At 46.0% G+C, this 23,488-nt stretch overlaps 1 protein-coding gene across 1 annotated transcript; it reads left to right on the top strand.

The window, feature by feature from the left end:
* Positions 1–5,767: 5,767 nt before the first annotated feature.
* On the top strand, positions 5,768–17,294 carry MIP (major intrinsic protein of lens fiber). The gene is made up of 4 exons (XM_066613465.1): positions 5,768–6,127; positions 11,225–11,389; positions 13,465–13,545; positions 17,109–17,294. The coding sequence occupies exons 1-4, from the start codon at positions 5,768–5,770 to the stop codon at positions 17,292–17,294; spliced, it is 792 nt and encodes a 263-aa protein (XP_066469562.1).
* Positions 17,295–23,488: the final 6,194 nt, after the last annotated feature.

Genomic DNA, 23,488 nt, shown 5'->3' with positions numbered 1-23,488 from the left:
ATTGGAAGCATAATTTTATTAGAAGCATGATATAATTATTAAAAGCGTATTTTCTTCTCAGTAGTTTTGTATATCCATGCAAGGCGATTATAATTATTTTTCAAAACTTCATATGTTATTTTACACAGTGTTCTCTTTCATTTCAATTATTTACTGTTATAGATAATGACATATCTTAATAACTGGTTTCAAAACACAGGAGTTGGACACTAGGGGATGGGAATACAGTGGTGTGTGGAACAAATGCTCTGCAGCAAGCTATTTACATCAGTTATATTTATCCAAATTGCTTAATTTGCTTTCAAAGTTGAGAATACAAAATGTTTTCATAATGAATATTACAGTGGAAGAAAGAGAGCTGTAGATAAGTGGAGAGGAGTTGTAGGTGGATGAGTAGAGGAATTGAATGACTGCATACAAACTCTGTCAACTAAGTGATGTGTAATTTGCAGAGGCTAATTTTGCGTTTTTAGACTGCGATGACCATCATAAGGGCTGGAAACTTAAGCCCAATCCTATACCCCACCTACTTCCACGATGCAGCTGTATCAACATAAGAACAGCCCCACTGGATCAGGCTATAGGCCCATCTAGTCCAGCTTCCTGTATCTCACAGCGGCCCCACCAAAAGCCCCAGGAAGCACACCTGATAACAAGAGACCTGCATCCTAGTGCCCTCCCTTGCATCTGACATAGCCCACTTCTAAAATCAGGAGGTTGCACATACGTATCATGGCTTGTAACCCGTAATGGATTTTTCCTCCAGAAACTTGTCCAATCCTCTTTTAAAGGCATCCAGGCCAGATGTCATCACCACATCCTGTGGCAAGGAGTTCCACAGACCAACCACACGCTGAGTAAAAAAATATTTTCTTTTGTCTGTCCTAACTCTCCCAACATTCAATTTGAGTGGATGTCCCCTGGTTCTGGTGTTATGTGAGAGTGTAAAGAGCATCCCTCTATCCACTTTATCCTTCCCATGCATAATTTTGTATGTCTCAATCATGTCCCCCCTCAGGCGTCTCTTTTCTAGGCTGAAGAGGCCCAAACGCCATAGCCTTTCCTCATAAGGAAGGTGCCCCAGCCCAGCAATCATCTTAGTTGCCCTCTTTTGCATCTTTTCCATTTCCACTATATCCTTTTTGAGATGTGGCGACCAGAACTGGACATAATACTCCAGGTGTGGCCTTACCATCGATTTGTACAACGGCACTATAATATTAGCTGTTTTGTTCTCAATACCTTTTCTAATGATCCCAAGCATAGAATTGGCCTTCTTTACTGCTGCTGCACATTGGGTCGACACTTTCATCGTCCACCACCACCCCAAGATCTCTCTCCTGATCTGTCACAGACAGCTTCAGAACCCATTAGCCTATATGTGAAGTTTTGATTTTTTGCCCCAATGTGCATGACTTTACACTTACTTACATTGAAACGCATCTGCCATTTTGCTGCCTATTCTGCCAGTTTGGAGAGATCCTTCTGGAGCTCCTCACAATCATGTCTGGTCTTCACCGCTTGGAAAAGTTTGGTGTTGTCTGCAAACTTTGCAACCTCACTGCTCACCCCTGTCTCCAGGTCATTTATGAAGAGGTTGAAAAGCACCTGTCCCAGGACATATCCTTGGGGCACACCGCTTTTCACCTCTCTTCATTGTGAAAATTGCCCATTGACACCCACTCTCTGTTTCCTGGTCTTCAACCAGGTCTCAATTCATGAGAGGACCTGCCCTCTAATTCCCTGACTGTGGAGTTTTTTCAGTAGGCTTTGGTGAGGGACCGTGTCGAACTCCTTAAAGTCCAGATATATAATGTCCACGGGTTCTCCCGCATCCACATGCCTGTTGACCTTTTCAAATGAGGTTCGTGAGGCAAGACTTACCCTTACAGAAGCCATGCTGATTCTCTCTCAGCAAGGCCTGTTCGTCTATGTGTTTTGAGATTCTATCTTTGATGAGGCATTCCACCATCTTACCCAGTATAGATGTTAGGCTGACGGGCCTATAGTTTCCCGGGTCTCCCCCTCCTTCCCTTTTTAAAGATTGGTGTGACATTTGCTATCCTCCAATCTTCTGGCACCGTGGCCGTTTTGAGGGACAGGTTGCATATTTTAGTCAAGAGATCAGCAACTTCATTCTTCAATTCCTTCATAACTCTTGGGTGGATGCCATCAGGGCCTGGTGACTTATTGATCTTTAATTTATCAACAAGGTCTGAAACATCTTCTCTTTTAACGAGTGTGCACTGCATGTGGAGGGGGGGCAATCAGACAGCCGCAAGACGTAAGTAAACATAACTATTACTTCCCTCCAGTAGGCCACCTGAATGCCAAAGGCAACGGGTATCCTTGGACCCATGTCAGCCATTTAGTTTGCGTAAGACTGAGAATAGGAAGGGAGTCTGGGCTGAGAAAGGGGGATAGGATCCAGAGTGTTCAATTGTCGCCGAGAGCCTCCCCCTCCCATACCCAAACTGCACCCTTCCTTCCTCCCTCCAAACCTCCCCCAAACCACCCACAGCCCACCCATGCTTCCACCTTACCTGCTTCACAGAGGGCCAGGTCCTTTCATAGTGGGCGCATGGAGCTGCCAGCTGTTTGTGCCAACAGCACCAACGCACTATAGTGGTGTGCCATTTATGACAGCAGAATGCAAGTTCCGCCATCTTTAGCATCCCATAGGATTGAGACATTAGAGGTATTATCCACCTACACCAGTGCTGATGACTGATGTTCCTCTTCCAGCATCACTGCAGCTTGCCAAATTGATCAGAGTGGCTCAGATCAGCTGCCAGGTACAGTAGCGCACAGCCAGATCAATTTTGTATGTGGTGCATAGCCAGTAAGTGTGGGGCTTCCCACGATGTGGCTGTTTTTACTGGTGCTGGGAAAGTTCATAGAACCATTTGTGCATCTTAATAGTTTATGGATTGTGCCCTTATTTATTTTTTCATAACAGAAACTGAAATTCCCTGGAATCCAGATTACACATTTGGGAACTTTATTGTGTGTAGAAATCGTAAGAGGCAAACTGCCTTGGATATGGATGGAACAGTCAGAAATGGCCCAAAACATTTGGGTGCCTGGGGTGGAAAATCCACATGACATCACATGGTGATAAAGAAAGGAAAAGATAATAATGACTGTTATTGTCATTATTGATCACTTTCAGTCCTTTGATGATCTCCCTCTCAACTGCTTGAGGCATAATCCTACCTAATGCTAGAGCTGGCCCTGATGCATTTTTTAAGGAAAAACTGGTGGGGGAGCAGTCCATAGGTTAATTAAATGGGTTGTGCGTCAGGATTACGGACTGGGACTGAAAATGCTGAGGTTTCACATGAAGAGCCTTTTCCGAGCCGAAGGGAACTTTTTCCACCATGGAATGTATTGAGCAACATCTGAAACTTGGACTAGAGTGCCAATTGATCAAATATTTCTCAGTTTTGAACATGCAACCATGTCAGCATGGTTTGGAGCATTTGGCTAGGAATGGAGAGACCAGAATTCAAATCCCAGTTATCCCTCAGTTATGGGTAATATTAGCCAACTGTGCTCTCTCAGTCTAATGCGTCTTACAGTGTTATGAGGATAAATCCCAGGGTGCGAGGAACTAGTAAGTAACTGAGTTCATTGGAGGAAGCAAGAGATATAAACAGAGTTGTCATAAGATAATTTACAAAGAATGCAGACAGATTCTCATGACCATTTACTCCATCTTTTACCTACAGATCTGCGCATCTTGAGTCACCTTGAATTTGTGAACTCACACCAATGCAATATAACTCTGTCTCAATCTGCTTTTTGGAAGACCTTTTTCAGGTTGTGTTTAGCAGCATTCCAGACATAGATTTAAGGCAGTGCAAATCCACTGGGGGAAAAATCCATTTATCTTAATAGGAACTCCTGTTTAGTAAAAGATCATTGCTTTTTAGCTTGTCAAATTATGAATTATGTACATAATTATGTACATTAAATTGTACATAATCATGTGTAATTAAATTATGTATGCTATTCCAGTAAAAATTCCATTTTGAGAGCTTTTTTTTTTTAAAGGTAGCAGTTTCTGTTGATTAAACGACACAGCAAATATCTTATTGTTTGGAAAACTCACCTTATGCCCTTGCTGCCCAACAATGCATATATGCAACAGGGATCACATGTGCACACCTGTGGGCCAGGCAGAAATGGGCTAAATACCCATGAAAGTGCACAAAATTTAACAAATCATGCAAGTTCACAGAATAATGCTTTCTGTCCTAGCTAGAAGATGGATCATACCAATCTTTCAAAGGGTATTCCGCCTCTTCTGCACTGGAATGTTCCAGAATGCCTCCTGAGAGGCAAAGGGAAGTCAAGGTTGTGAATGGTTATCTGCAGCCCTTTGTCCAGCTCTGAAAAAAAAGTTCAATATAATCAAATTGAGGGCATATGTCATCAGACTTTTTTTTGGGAAATCTCTCATCTGAGGGCTCCAACTCCCACTACCTAGGGGGAAAATATATTTAAAATTTTCATATTTCCACTCTGAACAGAGGAGAAATCCAAGGTAGCTAATTCATAAAACCATTTAAAGGTAGTTCCATTGCTTTCAGTAACACAAGCCTCCTCCACATGTTATGATTTTAACAGATAACAGATATAATTTTACCGACTCATGCTGTGGAACTGCTAAAAAGGCAGGGCTTAAAACTCATCCATGCCTTTTCTTAGTCTTGTGTACATTGTGGAAACACACAGCGGCAAGGTCTGGTCGGCCTCTGAGCATTTCCACGGTATATATACCATGATGTGCTTCAAAAGTTCTAGTTTAACTGCTACACAGCAGAGTTGAGTAGCATGTAATCTGTTAAAATCTCATGTCATGTACAAAGGATAAGATAAGAGTGCTAAGTTTCCCTCTTGCCAGTTGGTTGTGCTTAGCAGGCATCATCAACTACTCTGAATTTGTCTAATAAAGCTATTAGGCCTAAACACCACTGCGACCATTGCTTAGTGTTGCTTGGACAATTTGGTGTGAGAAGTGTGCCAGGGTCAGGATAAAGGGCACACCTTGCAGGCTGTACTGTATGTGAGTGCCTGCATGTCCCTAACCCATAGGCTATATTGGCTCCAATTACAGAACCAGGCTCCCTCCATCCCCATTTCAGCCCATAAATTTGTTACAGTACAGACAGCTTTTCTACTCCATTCCTCACACTGGGAAGGCAAAAGTTTCTGAATTGCAGGCAGTGGAGCTTCCAAAGCATCTCCACAATGTCTTGGGACACTTTGTTGAAGTCCCTCGTTGAAGCTGTCCTAGCATGGGGAGCAAGACAGAACCTAATTTTCACCAGGGAGCCCCCCAAATAGCCACCCCACACCCACAAATTGCCTGATTCCTTCAGCTAAGGCACCTGCCTCAGCAGCTGCTAGCAAGGAACCCCCAACGCCAGAGTCTTCTTAGCTGAGAAATAGGCAAGTCCAGTGAAAAAGGCAAAGGGAGAAAGGGAGAGATTGATCTGTGGGAGATCAAAACTCTTGAAGGCAGGACCTGGATCTGGGAATCCACCTGTCTCTTTTGCCTTTATAAGGAGCATCATCACAGCTCTCCCAGCCAGGCAGTGAAGAGGTTAAGAGACCCTAATGAGTTGAAGTGAGTTCCCACCTCCTGGGCTGGGCTTGGCAGCCTTATAAAGCTCACTGCCTGCCTAGAAAGCAGTGGGCTTGAAGATCATTTTGCTGCCACTGCACATAGCGCCCTCCCCTGTCCTCCTGCCTCATCATCATGTGGGAGGCACGCTCGTCCTCCTTCTGGAGGGCTGTCTTTGCTGAGTTCTTTGGCACCATGATCTATGTCTTCTTTGGCCTGGGGGCCTCACTACGCTGGGTCATTGGCCCCCTTAATGTTCTTCAGGTGGCTCTGGCCTTTGGTCTGGTGGCAGCCACCATGGTGCAGTCTCTAGGCCATGTGAGCGGTGCCCACATCAATCCAGCGGTCACCATGGCCTTCCTGCTGGGCTCACAGCTTTCCCTCTTCCGCGCTGTCTTCTACATGATTGCCCAGGTGCTAGGAGGAGTGGCCGGGGCAGCTGTGCTTTATGGAGTCACACCACCAGCGCTGCGGGGTAACCTGGCACTCAACACGGTAAATGGATGCAGAGCTGTCTGGAAGCATGTTTGATGAGAGTGGCATCTCCCTTTCTAAAAACAGAAGAGGTAGCCTTGCAAAATGCAAGGGGTCCAGTAATGGACTATGGAATACTTTTTAAAATCCGGATTTGTAAAGACAATTCCAGGGGTGCCAGAAGAGGGAAGTGTGATTTTTAGCATCCTGTGGAATCTTTAATTGCAAAATATAGGGGGGAAAAAACCTACCTTTCAAGTCCTGGGTCTGGAGCTAGAACCTATAAACATTCGTAAGAGATGCAAACAGCTTATGTGGCTATTCTCTTAACCGCAGTTGATCAACATGACTTTGGTTTTATGGCTGGGCAGAAGCCAGTCTGCAGTGAAAATGCTGTGTGTTTGGTGTATGTGCTTGTGTATGTGCTGTTGGGGGAGAGAGACAGCACAAAGGAGCGCAAGAGAGGATTTTAAAAGAATGACAGTTCAGAGTAACAGGATTATAAGTGGAAGGGAAGGGAGAGAGACACATGGAGAGACAGCTGTGAGGAGAGGTAGGTCAGTATTATTGGTAGGACGTTAGTGAGGTCATTGTGGTACCAATTCATTTACTGTGAATCAGAGCCACAGGTAGCACCAGCAAAAATGAATCATATTGGCATTTGAAAGAAAGACCCCTTGCATCTTTGTTGCCTTGTTCACTAGCAATGAGATCAAACCCCAGGTGTGATGAAGTGTGATCTTCAAGTGCTCCACACATAATGCTAACATGTGCTTTTCTTCAAGGCATTGTCCTGCTGCTGGTTGAACTAGATGCGAATGTTGATGTCAGACAGAATCTGGAATTGAGCCATAGGGATTTGCATTATAGATTGATGTAAAGAAAAACAAAATTAAACAACTTGGTGCATTGACGCTAGCCTACTGACTTCATGGCTCTGCCTACTCTGATTCAAGGCTTAGCTTTTAAATAGGGTCTTGCAGATGCCAGTTCGCTACAGACTTGGTCATATTTTGAAAAATGAAAAGGAAAGTGTCTGTCAGCACCTTTCGTGGTTTCAGAGGTTGTGCAGTCGCTGTTCTCAGAGCTCATTCATACACCAGCACATTCATTCTGTTTAGGAAGGCACTGTTGAATTGAAAATTCAGATGTGAAATGCTAATTCTCAGAGTGAAAGCTGTATTGTGTTGTGTTGTGAATGCTTGAATTCAAGCACAGGTGAAGGGAAGGAACATTTTCAAAACTGATTTTGTTTCAGTGCCCATTATTCAGATATGACACTTCCCCATTGAGGAGCTGGTTTGATGTCATGTGTCAGACTTGGGCAGGGTTTTTTTCATTCAAGAAATTAATGTGTGTGCATGCACATGTGCGTACGTGTGGAGGGGAATCACACACGTGCATCTGTGCATAGGAACCTCTTTCCGACTTTTTGCTGACTATGTGGAGCATGGGGGCGAGCTAGTGAGCACAGTCCTGCTCTGTGCATATAGACAAGCTCAGGGACTGTGGCTGTCTGGTGCGCTGCTGTGCTTTGCATTGTCAATTTAAGTATTTAATTGAGGCATGGTTGTGAAGCAGTTAGAGACAACTGAGCCAAAAGTGTAAAGAATGGGTGTCACCTATTTCTGTTAGATAGAAGGAAAGGAACATCAACCAGGGGGACTGGGTGTGGCCAGTTTAGGATTTTGAATAAAGAGGGACATGCACTGAGTACAGAAAACAGCAATAAAGACAGTACACCTTTAGAAATGCAAAATTGGTTGGCGGAATAAGGGTATGTACATACTTGTTGGCAGCCTTCAGTCTCGAGAGACTATGGTATCACGCTCTGAAAGGTGGTTCTGGCACAGCGTCTAGTGTGGCTGAAAAGGCCAATCCGGGAGTGACAATCCCTTCCACACCAGGAGCAAGTGCAGTCTGTCCCTGGTCTGTCTCCCTGGCTATGGGCCTTCCTTCTTTGCCTCTTAGCCTCAGACTGTTGGCCAAGTGTGTCTTCAAACTGGGAAAGGCCATGCTGCACAGCCTGCCTCCAAGCGGGCCGCTCAGAGGCCAGGGTTTCCCACTTGTTGAGGTCCACTCCTATTCCTTATAGGTTTAGTTAGGATGGCTCAGGGTTACTTCACACAAGCTACATCTAACATCATTGAAAGATTCTGGTCGCCCTCAAATACAGTAATTGATTGCTATTCAAGCAATTCAATAAAATCATTCTTTTACTTTAAATACTTCTCTGATATCTCCTGTTGGTTGGTCGGCAACCTTCAGTCTCGAAAGACTATGGTATAAGCCTACAGCACCTGGTATTTCCACGTGGTCTCCCATCCCAGTACTAACCAGGCCCGACCCTGCTTAGCTTCCAAGATCAGACGAGATCCCTGAAGAATCTTACAGTGAGATGGGCAAAGTGGGATAGTGGAGCCCATAGTCACTAGGAGAGGTAAGAAAGGAAAATATCCTGTCATTTATGACTTGGCACACTTGCTCTGTAGCTATTTGCTACAGAGGCACCTTCTGTGGTGTATTTGTTCACTGATTTAGAGTGCACTCCTAAGTGCATGTTGGGCTGGAACAAGTCCATTGTGCCGGCCCAGGAGGGTTGCAAATGTGCCATAAAGCACATTTGCGTCTCCGTGGGAGTAAGCTGCGCTGGCGCACAGTGGTGCACCGCCCCATGGAGGCCAAATCCAGCCTCTGCGGCAGCAAGGAAAGGTAAGACCGCGCCGGCCGAGCTTGGCCAGTGCAGGGGTCTGGGAGGGCGGGCGAAGGGCAGGGAGGCGGCAGGAGGGAGGTGTTTTAGGTGCGGGGAGGGTGGGTGGCAGTGGGCCCATGGGCAGGTGGGCAGGCGGGGCCAGGACCTGGCAGTTGTGCCAGATCCTAGCCCTAGCACCTCGTCAGGTGGTGCAGATCCAAGAAGACCCATTGGGGCCACTGCAGCTCTCCCTGGGGTAAGGGAAAAAGTTTTCCCTTGCCCCTGACTGAGCCGCAGTCAATCCCAAACTTGCACTGGATAGAGTGCAGGCCCACTGGCCTGCCTATTCCAGTGCAAGTTAGGATTGCGCTACCCATTATTAAATTTTTTAAATATGGAAATTTGGAAATGGAATATGGAAATATGGAAACAATATGGAAATTATGTTCCATGTTCAAGCCATATCCTGCTACCCACTCCATTCTTATTCCCACCTCTCTTCTCATACCCCACATCTGATTCGAATTCTCACAATAACTCAGAATCTCACAATAACTCTTCTTCCTTCCCCTTTCAATGTAAGATCTTGTTCTCTGCATGTGTACAGGTTGGCCTGTGGCAGAGTAGTGAATGGACAATTCTGCTTTGGGGTAGCAAGGAGAGATTGAACTAAATGCCTTTTGGTCCCTCCCAATTTAATTATTGCGTATTTGTCCAAGATACCAAAATTCTAAACCCAAATCAAGATGATAAACAAAATCATTGAGCATGTCAGGATTCTTGTTGTTGGCATCCTTCAGTCTCGGAAGACTATGGTATCGCACTCTGAATAGTGTTCTGGAACAGAGTGTCCTCTCCAGTGCACGAAGCCTGGGTAAAGTAGATATGAAGGATAGACTGTTAGCCATGCAGCAAATCCCCCCTCTCCACGTCACTGAAACGGTCCAATGGAAATGCAGAAGCCAATAAGGTTGGTTCCAGCGGCGTCGCAGGAGTTGCCAGAACGTGACCGTATACAGCCTTGAACTGCCTCAGGGACTCCGGCTCCGGATTTTGCCTCGAGGTTGACTCCTGAAGCCTTTTCCATAACTGGATGTAGCCACAAGGCAGTGGAGGTTTGGGATCAGAGTTTTCCGATTAATTCATTTGAATTGATTGAATTAGCTAATTTTCTAAAACCACAATCTCACTTAGGAGAAAGTTTCATTGAGCTCAATGCATCTTAATTTTGAGCAGCCATCTATAGAATTGCACTGTTATGATTTGTATAGAACTGCAGCTCATGTGGATGGGAGACCTGAAGTTAAGGGCCAGTGTCAGAATTTGAGCTTTGAGTGGGTCTGAATGAACCTGGGACTTGGGGATTGTCAGGTGGTAATTCTGCCACCACTCAGATCTGGCCAAAGGGCAGGAACGATGCACACAGGGACATTGTCCCACATCTGTGCCCTAGGAACCTCTGCCACACTTGCTAAAAAAAAAACGAAAGAAAACCCTTTACCATAATCCATCACATGGTTTTCACAAACCAGAAAGTGTGGAACTTCTGGTTTTACTTAAAGGGACCACATGAACAAAGGAGCTCCTTCATTTGCGTGGTCCCTTTTAAAAAACTGGAAGTCTCACCCATCCTGGTTTGAGAAAACTGTGCAATGAAGCACAGTGAGGAAGTAGATCAATGCAGTTCACTTCTGGAGGCTGGAGGGATAATCCCTGACCCCTATACTGTAAAGGCTCTCAGGGCAGGCTTGCTTGAAGTCTCTCATGGACTCTGTCCTGCCTACAGACTTCCTGCTGCTTTTTGGCTTTCTGGTTCTTCGCCACTCAGACTCCCAATGTGTCTGAGGCTATACCTGGCAGTCAGTGACATGCACAAAGTCACCTATTAAAAGCTTTGTCCAAATCTCCACACCCAGTTTTGGATCAACTCCCTAAACATTTGCTAGGTATGGGATAGGTACAGTTAATGCTGTCTCAGTCTAGAAGGTAGATGATGAACCTCTGGGCATGACTTCAACAACTGTGTTACTTCAAAGAGTTAAATCTAAATAATTGTTGATTAAATAAAGAGCCTCCTAAATACAAATGCTTGTATTTCTAATCTGTTAAGATTTAATGTAACATTCCTAATCCATTTGTTCTCCAACTTGCTAGCCCCACTTGTTTGATAATGCTTTAATCCAAAAACTAGTTCCTATTGTGCAGTCATTATTTTGTAATTTTTCTGTATTTAGGTGTATTTTGAAAAAGTTTATGCTTCTTCTTCTTACCTAGTCCTTGGAAAAAGAATATTTATTTATTATGTACTGTACTTAATGAACATAACATATGTATTATAATTTTTTTAATCAGTAGGGAATGAAATGAGGTATTAATTTCTCCTGTCCCTTATGGCTCTACCTTTCTTTGTGTGACTCTGGTTGCAGATACACCCCAGTGTAAATGTAGGCCAAGCTACCATCGTGGAAATCTTCCTGACTCTACAATTTGTCCTCTGCATCTTCGCTACCTATGACGAGAGGCGCAATGGGCGCATGGGATCTGTGGCACTGGCTGTGGGATTCTCACTCACCCTTGGACACCTCTTTGGGGTAATGACTCAAGTGTTCAAGAAGCACAGGGATGAAGTCTCTTTGGAAAGAAAGCCAGGACCAGAACAGCTCCCCTACTGGCCTCACAATTTTTATGCTGTGGTTCTAGGATCTTGCTGTATGCAACACTGCCCTTTGCACCCCTAATACCAACCTGTTCTTCTACATGTTTGTGCCAGAAAAAAAATCACCCCCCCCCCCCATTTTGCCAAATTCCAAGGCCAAGCTCTGCCTGGAGAATTATGCCCACTTTAAGCAAATTAGCTCCCCTTCTTTCCCCCAACAAATGACCCTGGTTCTGCCCTGCAGTCCTGCTGGACCCCACCTCCAGGGTAGCTCGCCTGTTCAACCTGCAGAGGTTCTCCTCTCCTGCCAGCAGCCTCCCGCCACTACAGCAGACCCTTGGTCCTCAGCAGGTCTTGGGCACAGCAGCCACACACCAAACTCCAGTGTCTCCAGCAGTCTGTTTGAGTTAGTCACAAAGTCAGTCAGAGTATCCAGGGCAAAGTCAATAAGCCAAGTCACAGTCCAAGGTCAGATTCCAAAGTCAGTCTCCTCTCCAACCTGCACTCCTTCTCCAACCCACACCCCCCTTCCTGCCTCAGGTGCCCCTTATATCCCTGAGGGCCCTATTGTCTTCAAGTGGCTGCAGCTGTGCAGCACACTCTGCTGAATGCCCAGGCCTTACCCTTAAAGGGGCCACTGCTGACACCACATCTACCTCCTTGCCAGATCTTCCTCTATTCCAATACACCCCGTGCTAAACAGATCCCTGACATGGGCATTTTGAACCTATTAAGTGGTGCTCAAATTATGGGGGGGGGTGAAAGGGAACCTTACCTATTTTATATTTGTGACAGCCCATCAGCTAATGGGGATGCATTATTTTGATAAAATGGGGGCAAGTCAGGGGAGGCTTGGAGATTTTATTCAGGGTTCTCGACCGTTTCCCTTTGGTATATACTAGTAATAAAACTACAAATGGTCAAAAAACTCTCTGATTTGCCTCTCAAAGTGTCCGTATCTGGGAGTAAAAATGGAGACACAATGGTGTTGCACTCATGGTGTGAATATTAGCTGCCAAGTGACAGCCCAATCCTATCCAACTTTCCAGCACCAGTGCAACCGCAATGCAGCCCTGGGGTAAGGGAACAAATGTTCCCATATCTTAAGGAGGCCTCTGTGACTGCATCCCCAACACAGGAAGCAGTGCATACCCTATATGCACAGCAGCACAGGCACTGGAAAATTGGATAGTATTGGGCCCTAAGGACGCAATCCAAACCTGAGCTGGAGCAGGCAAGCCAGGAGGCTTGCGCTGCATCCAATGCAGGTTTGTTGGGTGCAGTGGCTCAGCCACGGGCAAGAGGAAGTTCTCCCCTTACCCCTGGATAAGGGCTGCACACCCCAATGGGTCTCCTCGGACCTGCGCCACCTCTGGAGGTGGTACAAGTCCAAGGAGAGCAGAGCGGCTTGAAGCCACTTCATTCTTCCTGGGGACAGGGGTTGGGATCTGGCATAACTGCTGGGTCCCAGCCCCGCCCCCAATTCCCTGCACGCCCACCCCCGGGGCCGCCCATCGCCCACCCTCCCCCTGCCCAGAAACGTCCCCTCCCGCCTCCTCCCCGCACCCCCCATGCCTACCTGCGCCGCTTGTGCCGGTGTGGGTGCACTGGCACAAGCGGCAGGGAGGAAGCTGCTGCGGAGGCCTCCGCCGGCCTCCATGTGTCTGCACCGATCCAGATGTGTCTCCATCTGGATGCACCGACCCAGCTTCCTCCCACAGAGGCGTAAATATGCTTTACGGCATGTTTGCAACCCTCCAGGGGCTACTATACCAGCATAACTGCCGGTTAGGATTGTGCCCCAAGTTGCCTACAAACCTCCGTATGACTGCATGGTGTGACAGCCTGTGTCAGGGTTCTGAAATGAGAAGACAGTTTTGCACATATGTTCCTGTGTGCCTTTATAAAGAAAACTGGACCTGCTGATGGCCATGAGACATGTCAAGAGACATGAGGCACTTTGCATATAGGCAGAAACAGCCTTTCCATCCTGACCCTACTCTCTTTCAGATGTATTATACAGGAGCTGGCATGAACCCTGCTCGATCCTTTGCCCCTGCTGCCATCACTCGCAACTTCACCAACCACTGGGTAAGAATGAGGTTCCTGGGGTAAGAAAATAGACTTACATGAACTGGTGTGGAGTAACAGGTCAAGTCAGTGTTATCAGAAAGCTCTGGGCTAACCAAAACTGAATCCAAATCACACCAAGGGATTCAGGGCAGCCCTGAGCAGTTCAGAGTATGCATGATATTTAAATTTTGTATCTACTGTAATTCAAGGGAATGACTGGGGGCCCCATCCTATTCAACTTTCCAGCACCAGTGCAGCTGCAATGCAGCCCCAAGGCAAGGGAACAAATGTTCCCTTACTTTGTGAAGGACTCCACAATTACTCTCCCACCACAGGATGCAGCACACACATTGGCATGGCTACACCAGGGATAGGATTTGGCTGTGGGTCTTAAAATCAAAAAACCAGAACATCAGAATGGAAGGGATCTGGTGGGATGGGGAGTGGAAGGAAATGTCATTGCCAGCTTTTCATTTTTTGGTGCAAAACATCCTTCCATTCTGTTACTCCCAGATAAAATGGAGGCACTAGCAGAAGATATCAACAAGATCAGAGTATTTGACAAAAGACCAGACATTCATATGAACAATTCTGAGTAGAGTTACTGGTATCAGTGGCGTAGCTAATGATCCTGTAGCCTGGTGCCAAGCTCAAAATGTTGCCCCGGAAGTGATGTCACAACAGGATGTGCCCAGGCTTTTAAAAAAGAGAAAATTGGGAGGAACTCACCTCCTCCCCCCAGCAGCTCACCACCCACTTGCTCTGCTGCCTCCCCTCAGTCAGTGGCGTAGCTAAGTCATCTATCTGCTACCTAGGGTCAAAGAAGATTTGTAGCCCTCCCCAGACAAAATCAAATTTAATTAAGTAAATAATTAAATAGTATGCTCCTTATCAGTCAGAGACACTGTGCTGGGGTGAAGAGGGAATGGTTATTCTCCCCCTGCTAAATATAAGAGGAGCACCACTTGAAAAAAGTGCCTTTTTACCCAGTTAGCAAGGGTTACTGTATTACAATACATGGAAATGAGAGCTGACTCATATTAACACTTTATTGGTTTCTTGCTGAATCATGATAACATGACATCGCAACATGTCAATAACATAATAACATGTCATTATCTCTCAGAACAATCAATTTCATAGGTCAGTTTTGAGTTAAGAAAATCCACTCTTTGTTCCATAAGGCAGTTGTGTTTTTATTTTATGGTTAATTGGCCATAACTTTTGATGGAATAGAGATATTCCTGTGGAGATTATTTCATTACCTTCAGCATAAAATTACCTTTCCAATGATATATAACATGATGGTATTATTCATACATACCAAGATTTTCACAAATTTAGTCACTAGTGTTTGTTGCCCCTCGAAAGCTTGATGCCCGGTGCAGCTGCTACCCCCTGCATCCCCTTAGCTACACCAATGTTATATTTTAATTACAGCCATGAAATGCCTGTTCTTACCATAGTTATGTCTGTAAGAGCTATATTTGCTGAAGTATTTGCCAGCACATCCCACAATGGTTCATGTAATCAACACCTTGTCCTCCTGACGATTCCTGATTTCCTCAGAGTTTCTTCTAGGTCCAAACGCACCCTTGAAATGAGAGGCTCGAACACCTACTGGGAAGTAAATGTGGTCTGCCCATTTGATGAAACATAAAACACATGGGACAGGAAGAGGCAAACTGAAAAGGAAAAAAATGACACACAGTATTAATGCAAACATGACCTTCAGATGGAGACAGACAATGGATTGAAAGCGAGCAGAGAGAAATTTGAAAGAGGCTTTGCTTCCCATAGTGTGCTTGTGTTCTGTTACTTCACTAGCAAAACAGGTGGAAACAATGTATATGTAAACTTCTGTAAGGCCTGTTTACCCGAGGCAAAAGTGGCATGAATGCATACACCACAGGGAGTCAGCACCAGCCCAACTCCCCCATTACTAAGGTGGCACTGCCCCCACTGTACAGTTGTATGTTAGCATTGCAGCTTCCTCTTTCAGCTCCTGCAATAAAAGACAGAGGCAGGGGGAATGAAAAAGGAGGAAAGGTGTGGAGGGAAGGAGAGAGTTTGCCTAGAGATGCTCAGGATGCCTGTCTTATCAGTCTGCTGGTTGAGGTGGCAGTTTCGCCAGGGCTCGTCAACTGGCTGGCCCTACAAGCAGTAATCCCTCTTTTGAACTATGTGAATCAAAATTATTCATTTTTATTTTTCATATTTTTATACTGCCCTTCTTCCAAGGAGCTCAGGGTGGTGTACATGGTTCCTTCTCTCCTTTCACTCCTCACAACAACCTTGTGAGGTAGGTTAGGCTGGTATTCCTGGAAATGGACAATAACGGAGTGACTTTGGGCAAGTCACTATCACTGGTTTTACTGGAGGGGGGCAAAACGCTGATATTTCAGGCACCTGAACTACACCTGAGCAGTGTAGAGCAGCCCCTTCACCTTGCCTTCAGACCAGTCACAGCTACAAAAGCAAAGTGGAAGAGATGTCTCAGCTTTGCTTTCACAGCTGTGACTGGCTCTGAAGGCAGGAGGAGAGGCCGCTTAACACTGGTGTTCAGGCACCTGAAAAACTTAGCGTTTTGCCCCCCTCCAGTTACACCAGTGCTCGTGACTGGCCCAAAGTTACTCCATTATTGTCCATCTCCAGCCTTAGTTCTTATGCAGAATGAGGTGATAGACTGACAACACAATCTGATCATTGTGCTGTGCTGATGCAGCAGCTGCTGTGCCAGCACGAGCTGTCATAAAAGCACCATAAAGTGTTTTCACACTGACTTGTGCACAAGCGGTGCTGGTAAGAAGGCCTGCACCAACCCTCTGGTGCTGTGCCCAGAGCCATGGCTGCCTGCGCAAGTGGGTAAAACTCTGAGTAGTGTAGGGATGTGAGGAGGGTGATGGGAAGGCGGCATTCCTGGGTGGGGGAGGGTGGAATGGGGAGACTAACTGGGTGCAGGATCAGTGGAGGCCTCCTTGTATCCTCCTTGTATCCCCCTTGTATCCTAACTCCTGGGTTTCTGGGCATTACACCAGGCTTTCTGGGTTTGCGCCAGCTAAATAGCTGGTGCAGATTTGAGAAGCCCCTTAGGGCAGGCTGGGGCTTGACACAATGTAAAGGGATAAATATCCCCTTACTCAGAATAGACCTCCAGCCTTCTCCTGACTTGAGCTGGATGCAGTGCAGGCCAAGCGGCCTGGCTGCACCAGCGTAAGTTAGGATTGGGCTGTCAGGTGGTAAAATTCTGGGCTTTATCACTACAGACTGTAGCGATGCGTGTGGTAATACTTGTGAATACTCCCCAACATGAAGAACTCCCTTCAGGTAGTAAACTAGCACATCAGAAAGTGGACTGCACTAACCCTTGCTCCTTGATGTGCTAGGGCTAGCACATCCATCTGCAGTCTGCAGTAGTATAGTCCCCATCTCTCTCAGTCCTACCAATCTTCACCATTAAAAGTCATAGAATGACTGAAACTCTTGGATGGCATTTTATTGTCAGCAGTGCTATTTCCAAGCCTTGCTCCATTTGACCTCATTGTTCCTCCTTTCAATATCTTTCTTCATTTTCTTTCTAGGTGTATTGGGTCGGACCAATCATTGGTGGTGTGATGGGTGGCTTCCTGTATGACTTCGTCCTCTTTCCCAGGGTGCGTGGTGTCTCAGAGCGCCTGTCTATCCTCAGAGGTGACCGGCCGGTCGAAACTAGTGCACCTCCAGAGCCTCCTGGGGAACCTGTTGAGCTGAAGACGCAAGCACTATAAACAGTGGCCTTAGGGTGACAAAACCATAGCACACACACCCCTCCTCTGGGGAGAGAGGGGGCAGAAACAACTGGCCCAGTATACAGACTGTTATTGCTCCTGGCCAGTAGGAAGTGGTGTCTTAGGAGGCAACAGATCCGAAGGGACAGTTTGTTTTCCGGTCTCTCAAAAAATGGGACAATAGAGTGGGGGAGAGCGGGTGGGCTAGGGAGTGGAGGGGAATGTCATTGCCTGCTTTTTAAACCATTTATTTTGCGGTGAGAAATCTTGGAAACAGTTTTATGGAAGAAGAAAAAAAGGTGTAGGAGTATATTTCCTCCTGATCTTCCCCTTTGAATTCCTGCAAAACTCCAGAGTTGCCTCCGTGTGTGAGTGTGTGTAATTTCACATGTGAAGTCCTTGCCAAATAGGTGCTGCATGGGTAGGTAGGTGTGTGCCTGTGTGTGGGTGTACAGGAAAGGCTTTGAACAGCATCTCTATTCCTTTCACATCTCCAGTCTTAAGTCACCTGCTGCATCTCACTGCTCTACAATCTGCTCATGAATTGCCTTTCCTGCTAACTTTGGGCCCAATCCTATCCAGTTTTCCAGTGCCGGTGCAACTGCGCTTATGGGGCATACACTGCTTCTTGTAGTGGGGCAGCAGTCACAGAGGCCTCCTTAAGGTATGGGAACATTTGTTCCCTTGCCAAGGGGCTGCACTGTAGTTGCACCGGGGCTGGAAAATTGGATAGGATCGGGCCCTTTGTTGTAGGCAGTTTGCTTAGCACAAGTCTGAAAGACCAAATCAACTCCTTTATGCTTTGTCTCTGGCCTCTGTCATCTCCCTTGCTGCACCTAATAATTGCTCCCTTGACAGGCCTGGCTGTGTGGGCTATTCCAGCCAGGTACTAAGAGCTGGCTTGAGGGTTTTGAGAATCTGGGGGCAGATGGACAGCAAAGGTAAAAAAAGGAGATATGCCTCCCTTCTTTCTACTCACCAGGTAGCTTCTCCTTGGAGGAGTTGTGTACATGTGCCAACTAACACTTGGTGATGGAAGAAAGGGGACCTCTGTGCATGAGTTCATGTGGGAGAATGAGTGTATTTTATGCATTGCATCTAAGTGTGTGCAGGTACACGCACACAGTATGTGTATGTGTGAGAGCAAAAGGATGCAGGAGAGCACGCACAGCTTCATGCTGGGGCTGGCAGACTGACCTATTTTAAACAGACAGTGTGGCCCTTGGTTTCCTTTGTGCAAAATACAGTCGATATAAACAGAACCAAGCTTAGACTATGTGGAGCTCTTGGCACAGACCATATGAAGCCTTCCTCCCAAAGGTGGTTGGGGATCAGTGATCTCAGGAGAATCGATGCCAACCAGGACAGACAACTTAACAATACCTTGTCTATACAGGGTAGGCAAAGCACATCATTTCAATAAAACAGCCTTGGCAGAGACTAAATTAAGGCTGCAATCATGTAAGCATTTACCTGGAAGTAAGTTTCATTGAACTCAATGGGACTAACTTCTGAGTAGACATGCATAAGATTGCACTGTTATGCCTTGTTATGGGCCTTTATCATCTCTCTGACTGGCCCCTGCTCCATCTCTGTAGGCTATGCCAGTTAGGTATATAATTGGGGAGAGAAGCAGCGAGGGGAAGGGTGAAGCTAAAAAGCCCAAGGGCGCAATCCAAACTGCACCTTGGGCCGGCACAAGTCCCTTGCACCAGCCCAGGAAGTTGCAAATGTGCCGTGAGGCACGTTGGCACCTCCTGAAGAGTCGGATGGGTCGGTGCAGGGATGCAAGCTGGCTTGCGGAGGCTGAATCCAGCCTCCATGCCGACTTGAAAGGGAGGCTTGTGTCAGCTGAGCTCAGCTGCCACAAGGGTCTGGGGAGTGCTGGGAGGAGGCAGGAGGGAGGTATTCTGGAGCAGGGGGCAGGCAGGTGGAGAGTGGTCCAGGGGCGGGCGGGCAGGTGGGTGGGGAGCGGGAGGCGGGACTGGGACCCAGCAGATATGCCGGATCCTAGCCCCCATTCCCTGCATGCCGCCCTGCTCTCCTCGGACTTATGTCACCTCTGGAGGTGGCTCAAGTCCGAGGAGACCCATTTGGGCTGCAGTGGCTTACCCATGGGTAAGGGGAAGAGTTTCCCTTTACCTCCAGCTGAGCCACTTTGGGCCCCTATTTTGCGCAGGATACAGTGCAGGCCTCCTGGCCTGCCTGTTCCAGTGCAAGATAGGGTTGCTCTATAAGGCTGCTAAGGCAACCCATAGCACAGTGATTTTCAACATTTTTCATCTCATGGCACACTGACAGGGGACTAAAATGGTCAAGGCACACCACCAGGTTTTTGACAATTGACAAGGCACACTATGCTGCCAGTGGAGGCTCACATCTCCCATTGGCCCTATTAATAAATGACCTTCCCCAAATTTCCTGTGGCACACCTGTGGACCACTCGCGGCACACCAGTGTACCACAGCACAGTGGTTGAAAATGGCTGCTATAGCACAATCTTATGCATGTCGACCCTGAAGTAAGCTTCACTGAGTTCAGTACGATGTATTTTCAGGTAAAGTGTGTATAGGATTGATGCAGTGAGATAATAGGTAACACATGAATTGGGAACAATGCTACATCAAACCTATCCAAGTGTACACACGCACACACACACACACAATTCTGTCATGTTGTGACATGACAGCCCAGAGGAAAGTGCAGCAAAAGGTATCCTGCACATCTGTATTGCCAATATCTGGTTTTGGGTGATACTAGTCTTCTTGGGAAGATTGATTTGTGAACCACATCAGACGGCAAGCCCTGTACCATGTAAGCTCTGTATGTTTCAACTCTATTTAGCACTGAGGCTGAATCCTCTTGTGCAAATCTAGGATGGTTGGTATAGCTGCTAAACTAACAAACAATATAACTGTAGATGAGAAACTGTAACCCTTAACACCACCCTCTTGTAAGACAGTTGACCACCAGGCCCTATACAACTGTGTCTGTGTTGTCTTCCCCTGAAGCCAGTTCTGGAGATTAAGATTCAGGGATTATTTCTGAGTGTTTTCTTTTCCTACCCCTGGCTGCTTCCCACTCAATAACTTTTGACATCACATCACCTCCCATTTCCCATCTATTATAGAGAGACTGCACAAGGATGGCTGTTGTCATCTTGTCTTGATTGTAGAATTCCCTGCCCAAATAAGAATTAAAAGAAGCACAAACTCTGGCAATAAAATTTTGTTCTAGAGTGAATTAAACATTAACAGGTGCAGAAAGGCAGACACCCAGGAGTCCTTTCGTCAGGCTTCCCCAAATCTTCCCATCACAGGTAGGTGCCCTCTTTGTCAGGATGCCCAAAAGTATATAAAGGTCACTCATTCTTATCCCACCTTCTTCCATGGACCTTAAGATAGCATGCATCAGATCCCAGGCAGCCTCCTTTCCAGGTGCTGGTGAGATCCAGACCTGCTTAGTTTCAGCAAGGCTGCTGCTGTGTCATGTGCCTTCAGACCATGAACTGCAGAGACTACACTGGAGTTCTGTTATGTATTACTGAGCTTTAGACAGACACTTCCATCTGCTTCAAAGCTCAGAAGAATACGAGTCTCTCTCCCTCACCCACCAAGTTTTCAGGCAGGAGCAGAAAACCTGGGAGAAGGCTGGAGTCTGTCATGTTCATCTGCTTCTGCCTGCCCCAAATCTCCATGGGACATGAGATAACACTCCTTATCCTCCACCGAGCTCTTTCTGTGCCCCACAGGAATGCAGGAAGGGGAAGGATCAATAGTGAAATTGAAGGTGATATGCTTGTGTATATCAATTGGTGGGGGAAGTGTGGGGACTGCTACCCTCATGTTCTGCTTGTAGGCTTCCCAGAAAAATGTGGCTGGCAACTGTTGGGAACAGAGTGCTGGACTAAATCAACACTTGGTGTGATAACAATGCTTAGCTTTGTATGGCACTTTCAACTTTACAAAGTGCTTCACATGTATGGCCTTCATTTAATCCCTACAATCATCCCATAAGGCAAGTAAATATTATTATTCTCGTACTGCAGCTGGGGCAAACCTGCCTAAGGCCACCTGGTGAGTTCACAACAGAGGCAGGATTCAAGCCAGGGCAGTCCTGATTCGCAGTTTAGGCTACAATCCTGGACACACTTTTCTGTGAGTAAGCCTCACTGAATCCAATGGGACTTATTTCTGAGTAGACTTACACTGGTTTGCACTGTTCATTTCATAGCCACTTTGTTATACCAGCAGAACTCTTTTTCTGTTCTAATGGAGCTAGATGGGCCCTTGGTCTTACGCAGCATAGCAGTTCCTATGCTCTTTATTTACATCCTAGGAAGAGAGGATATTCAAGTACAGATCTGTCTGTCTACTAGCCAGACTGTTCCAAAAGGAAGGAACTGTGTTGTATAAGGCCTTCATGGATGGGAAAGAACTATTGGAGTGAAAGCTGATTATTTGATGAATTCAAAAAACAAGGGGAACTGGAATGGCGTGAACCATGGGACTGCAGATGTTTCCACCTGACATGATGTTCAGAGTATGCTTACATTTTCTGCGGTGTTGACATATTGGGGGGGGGGATCCTGTTTTTTTCCAATTTATTGGTGTGAATTGATTTTTGGAGTCTCGCTACTAAAACTAATAGTAAAAATTAGAGTGAATTCAGGCTCCCATCAGTGGAACCCAGCAGAAGTCACTTCACTGAGGTCTGTAGGATTTCATCCATCATCAGTTCAGAAGGGCTATATACCAGCACGAACGGAAAGAAATCCGATGTGACTTCAGAATCTCTCCACTGCAACAGAGGCACTTCTCTAGAGTTAACAGAGTTATAACTAGTTGGAATCAGGAGTCACTTCACAGCAATCAAAGAGGCTACAACTGGAGCCAGTGGAATGGAATCTGGTGGTACCAATGAAGCCAGCAGTGTAACAAGTGGTATCAATGGCCGCTCCTCTGAAATCAGTATGCTAACAGCTGGCCTGAATACAGATGCACTTCACTAGAATCAATGGAGTGCCACCAGGTCACCTCAATAAGCTTCCCTGAAGTTACACTGAAATCAAAAACTGACCCATCCAAATGATTTCCTGTGAGTGAGAAGCCAGTACTCTATCCTTTTTGTTGTTTCTTACTTTAATTTTTTTTTCTGCTGGATGACAGCAGGATGAGCCACATTTCTCAACGAACAGGTTAACTTTTTCTTTCACAGGTTTAAAGAATTCATTTTGTCTGCTACTGAGATTAATTTATTTAATTAAATACTGTATTTTATTTTTGGTAAAAGTTCTGCTTCAGGGAACCTGGCAAGTTGGCATGGTTGAGCGTGAAGGTTTTTCAGCTAGAATGAGACAGGCTCCGAGATACATTATCTCATGATATGTTTCAGGAAAAGTAGCCTGGTGAGGCCTCTGTCCCAGAAATCCCCATCCATCTGCCCCCAAAATAAACAGGATCTGTTTACAGGACTTTTAGGACACACAAGTTTAGAGTTTTAACAGAGGAATTTGGGGATGGGGAGATATACTAAAGCAAAGTATCTGAAAGTAGTCAGCATTGTTAGTGTCTACTTCCAGCATTAGAAGTGGAGTTCTAAATACTATACTTTTCACAGGCAGTGTTAAGCTCAACTTTCAGCCTGGAACGTGCAAATCTTGCTCATGGGAGATGGAATGTGAAAGGAAACCTCTTTAAATTTGAGTATACATTCAAATCAACCATTCGACTGACATGCCTAGGAATGCAAACCCCAACTTTAGCACTTTTTTTGAAAGCAGTCTGAGGGTATTGAAGCTACACATTTCACCAACTGTTTAGAGTAGATCCCCCTCCACTATATCCAGGGAATGAAGAGCCCAATCCTATCCATATAGGGGATACTCAGAGGTAAGCCCCATTATAGTCAATGGGACTTACTCCTAGGTCAATGAGGATAGGATTGCAGCCTAAGTTTCTGTACTGATACTCCATCTAATTTAAGACTTTTCTTGGAAGCAAGCAGCATGGTGGGACCAAAGAGTTTGAAGAAGACTAGAGTTACACCCTATTTCAGGCTTTATTGGTACTTCCATTTTAAATTCATCTGGTTTTTCACTCTTCTGCTGCTGCTGTTTAACCCATTTCTGCCCAGCCCACAAGTGTACACATTTGGTCCCTGTTGCGTATATGCGAAGTTGGGAAGAAATGGCT

Source organism: Tiliqua scincoides, chromosome 2 (assembly GCF_035046505.1).
Source record: "Tiliqua scincoides isolate rTilSci1 chromosome 2, rTilSci1.hap2, whole genome shotgun sequence".
Lineage (NCBI taxonomy): Eukaryota > Metazoa > Chordata > Lepidosauria > Squamata > Scincidae > Tiliqua > Tiliqua scincoides.
This window is presented reverse-complemented; position numbering and strand designations above follow the sequence as displayed.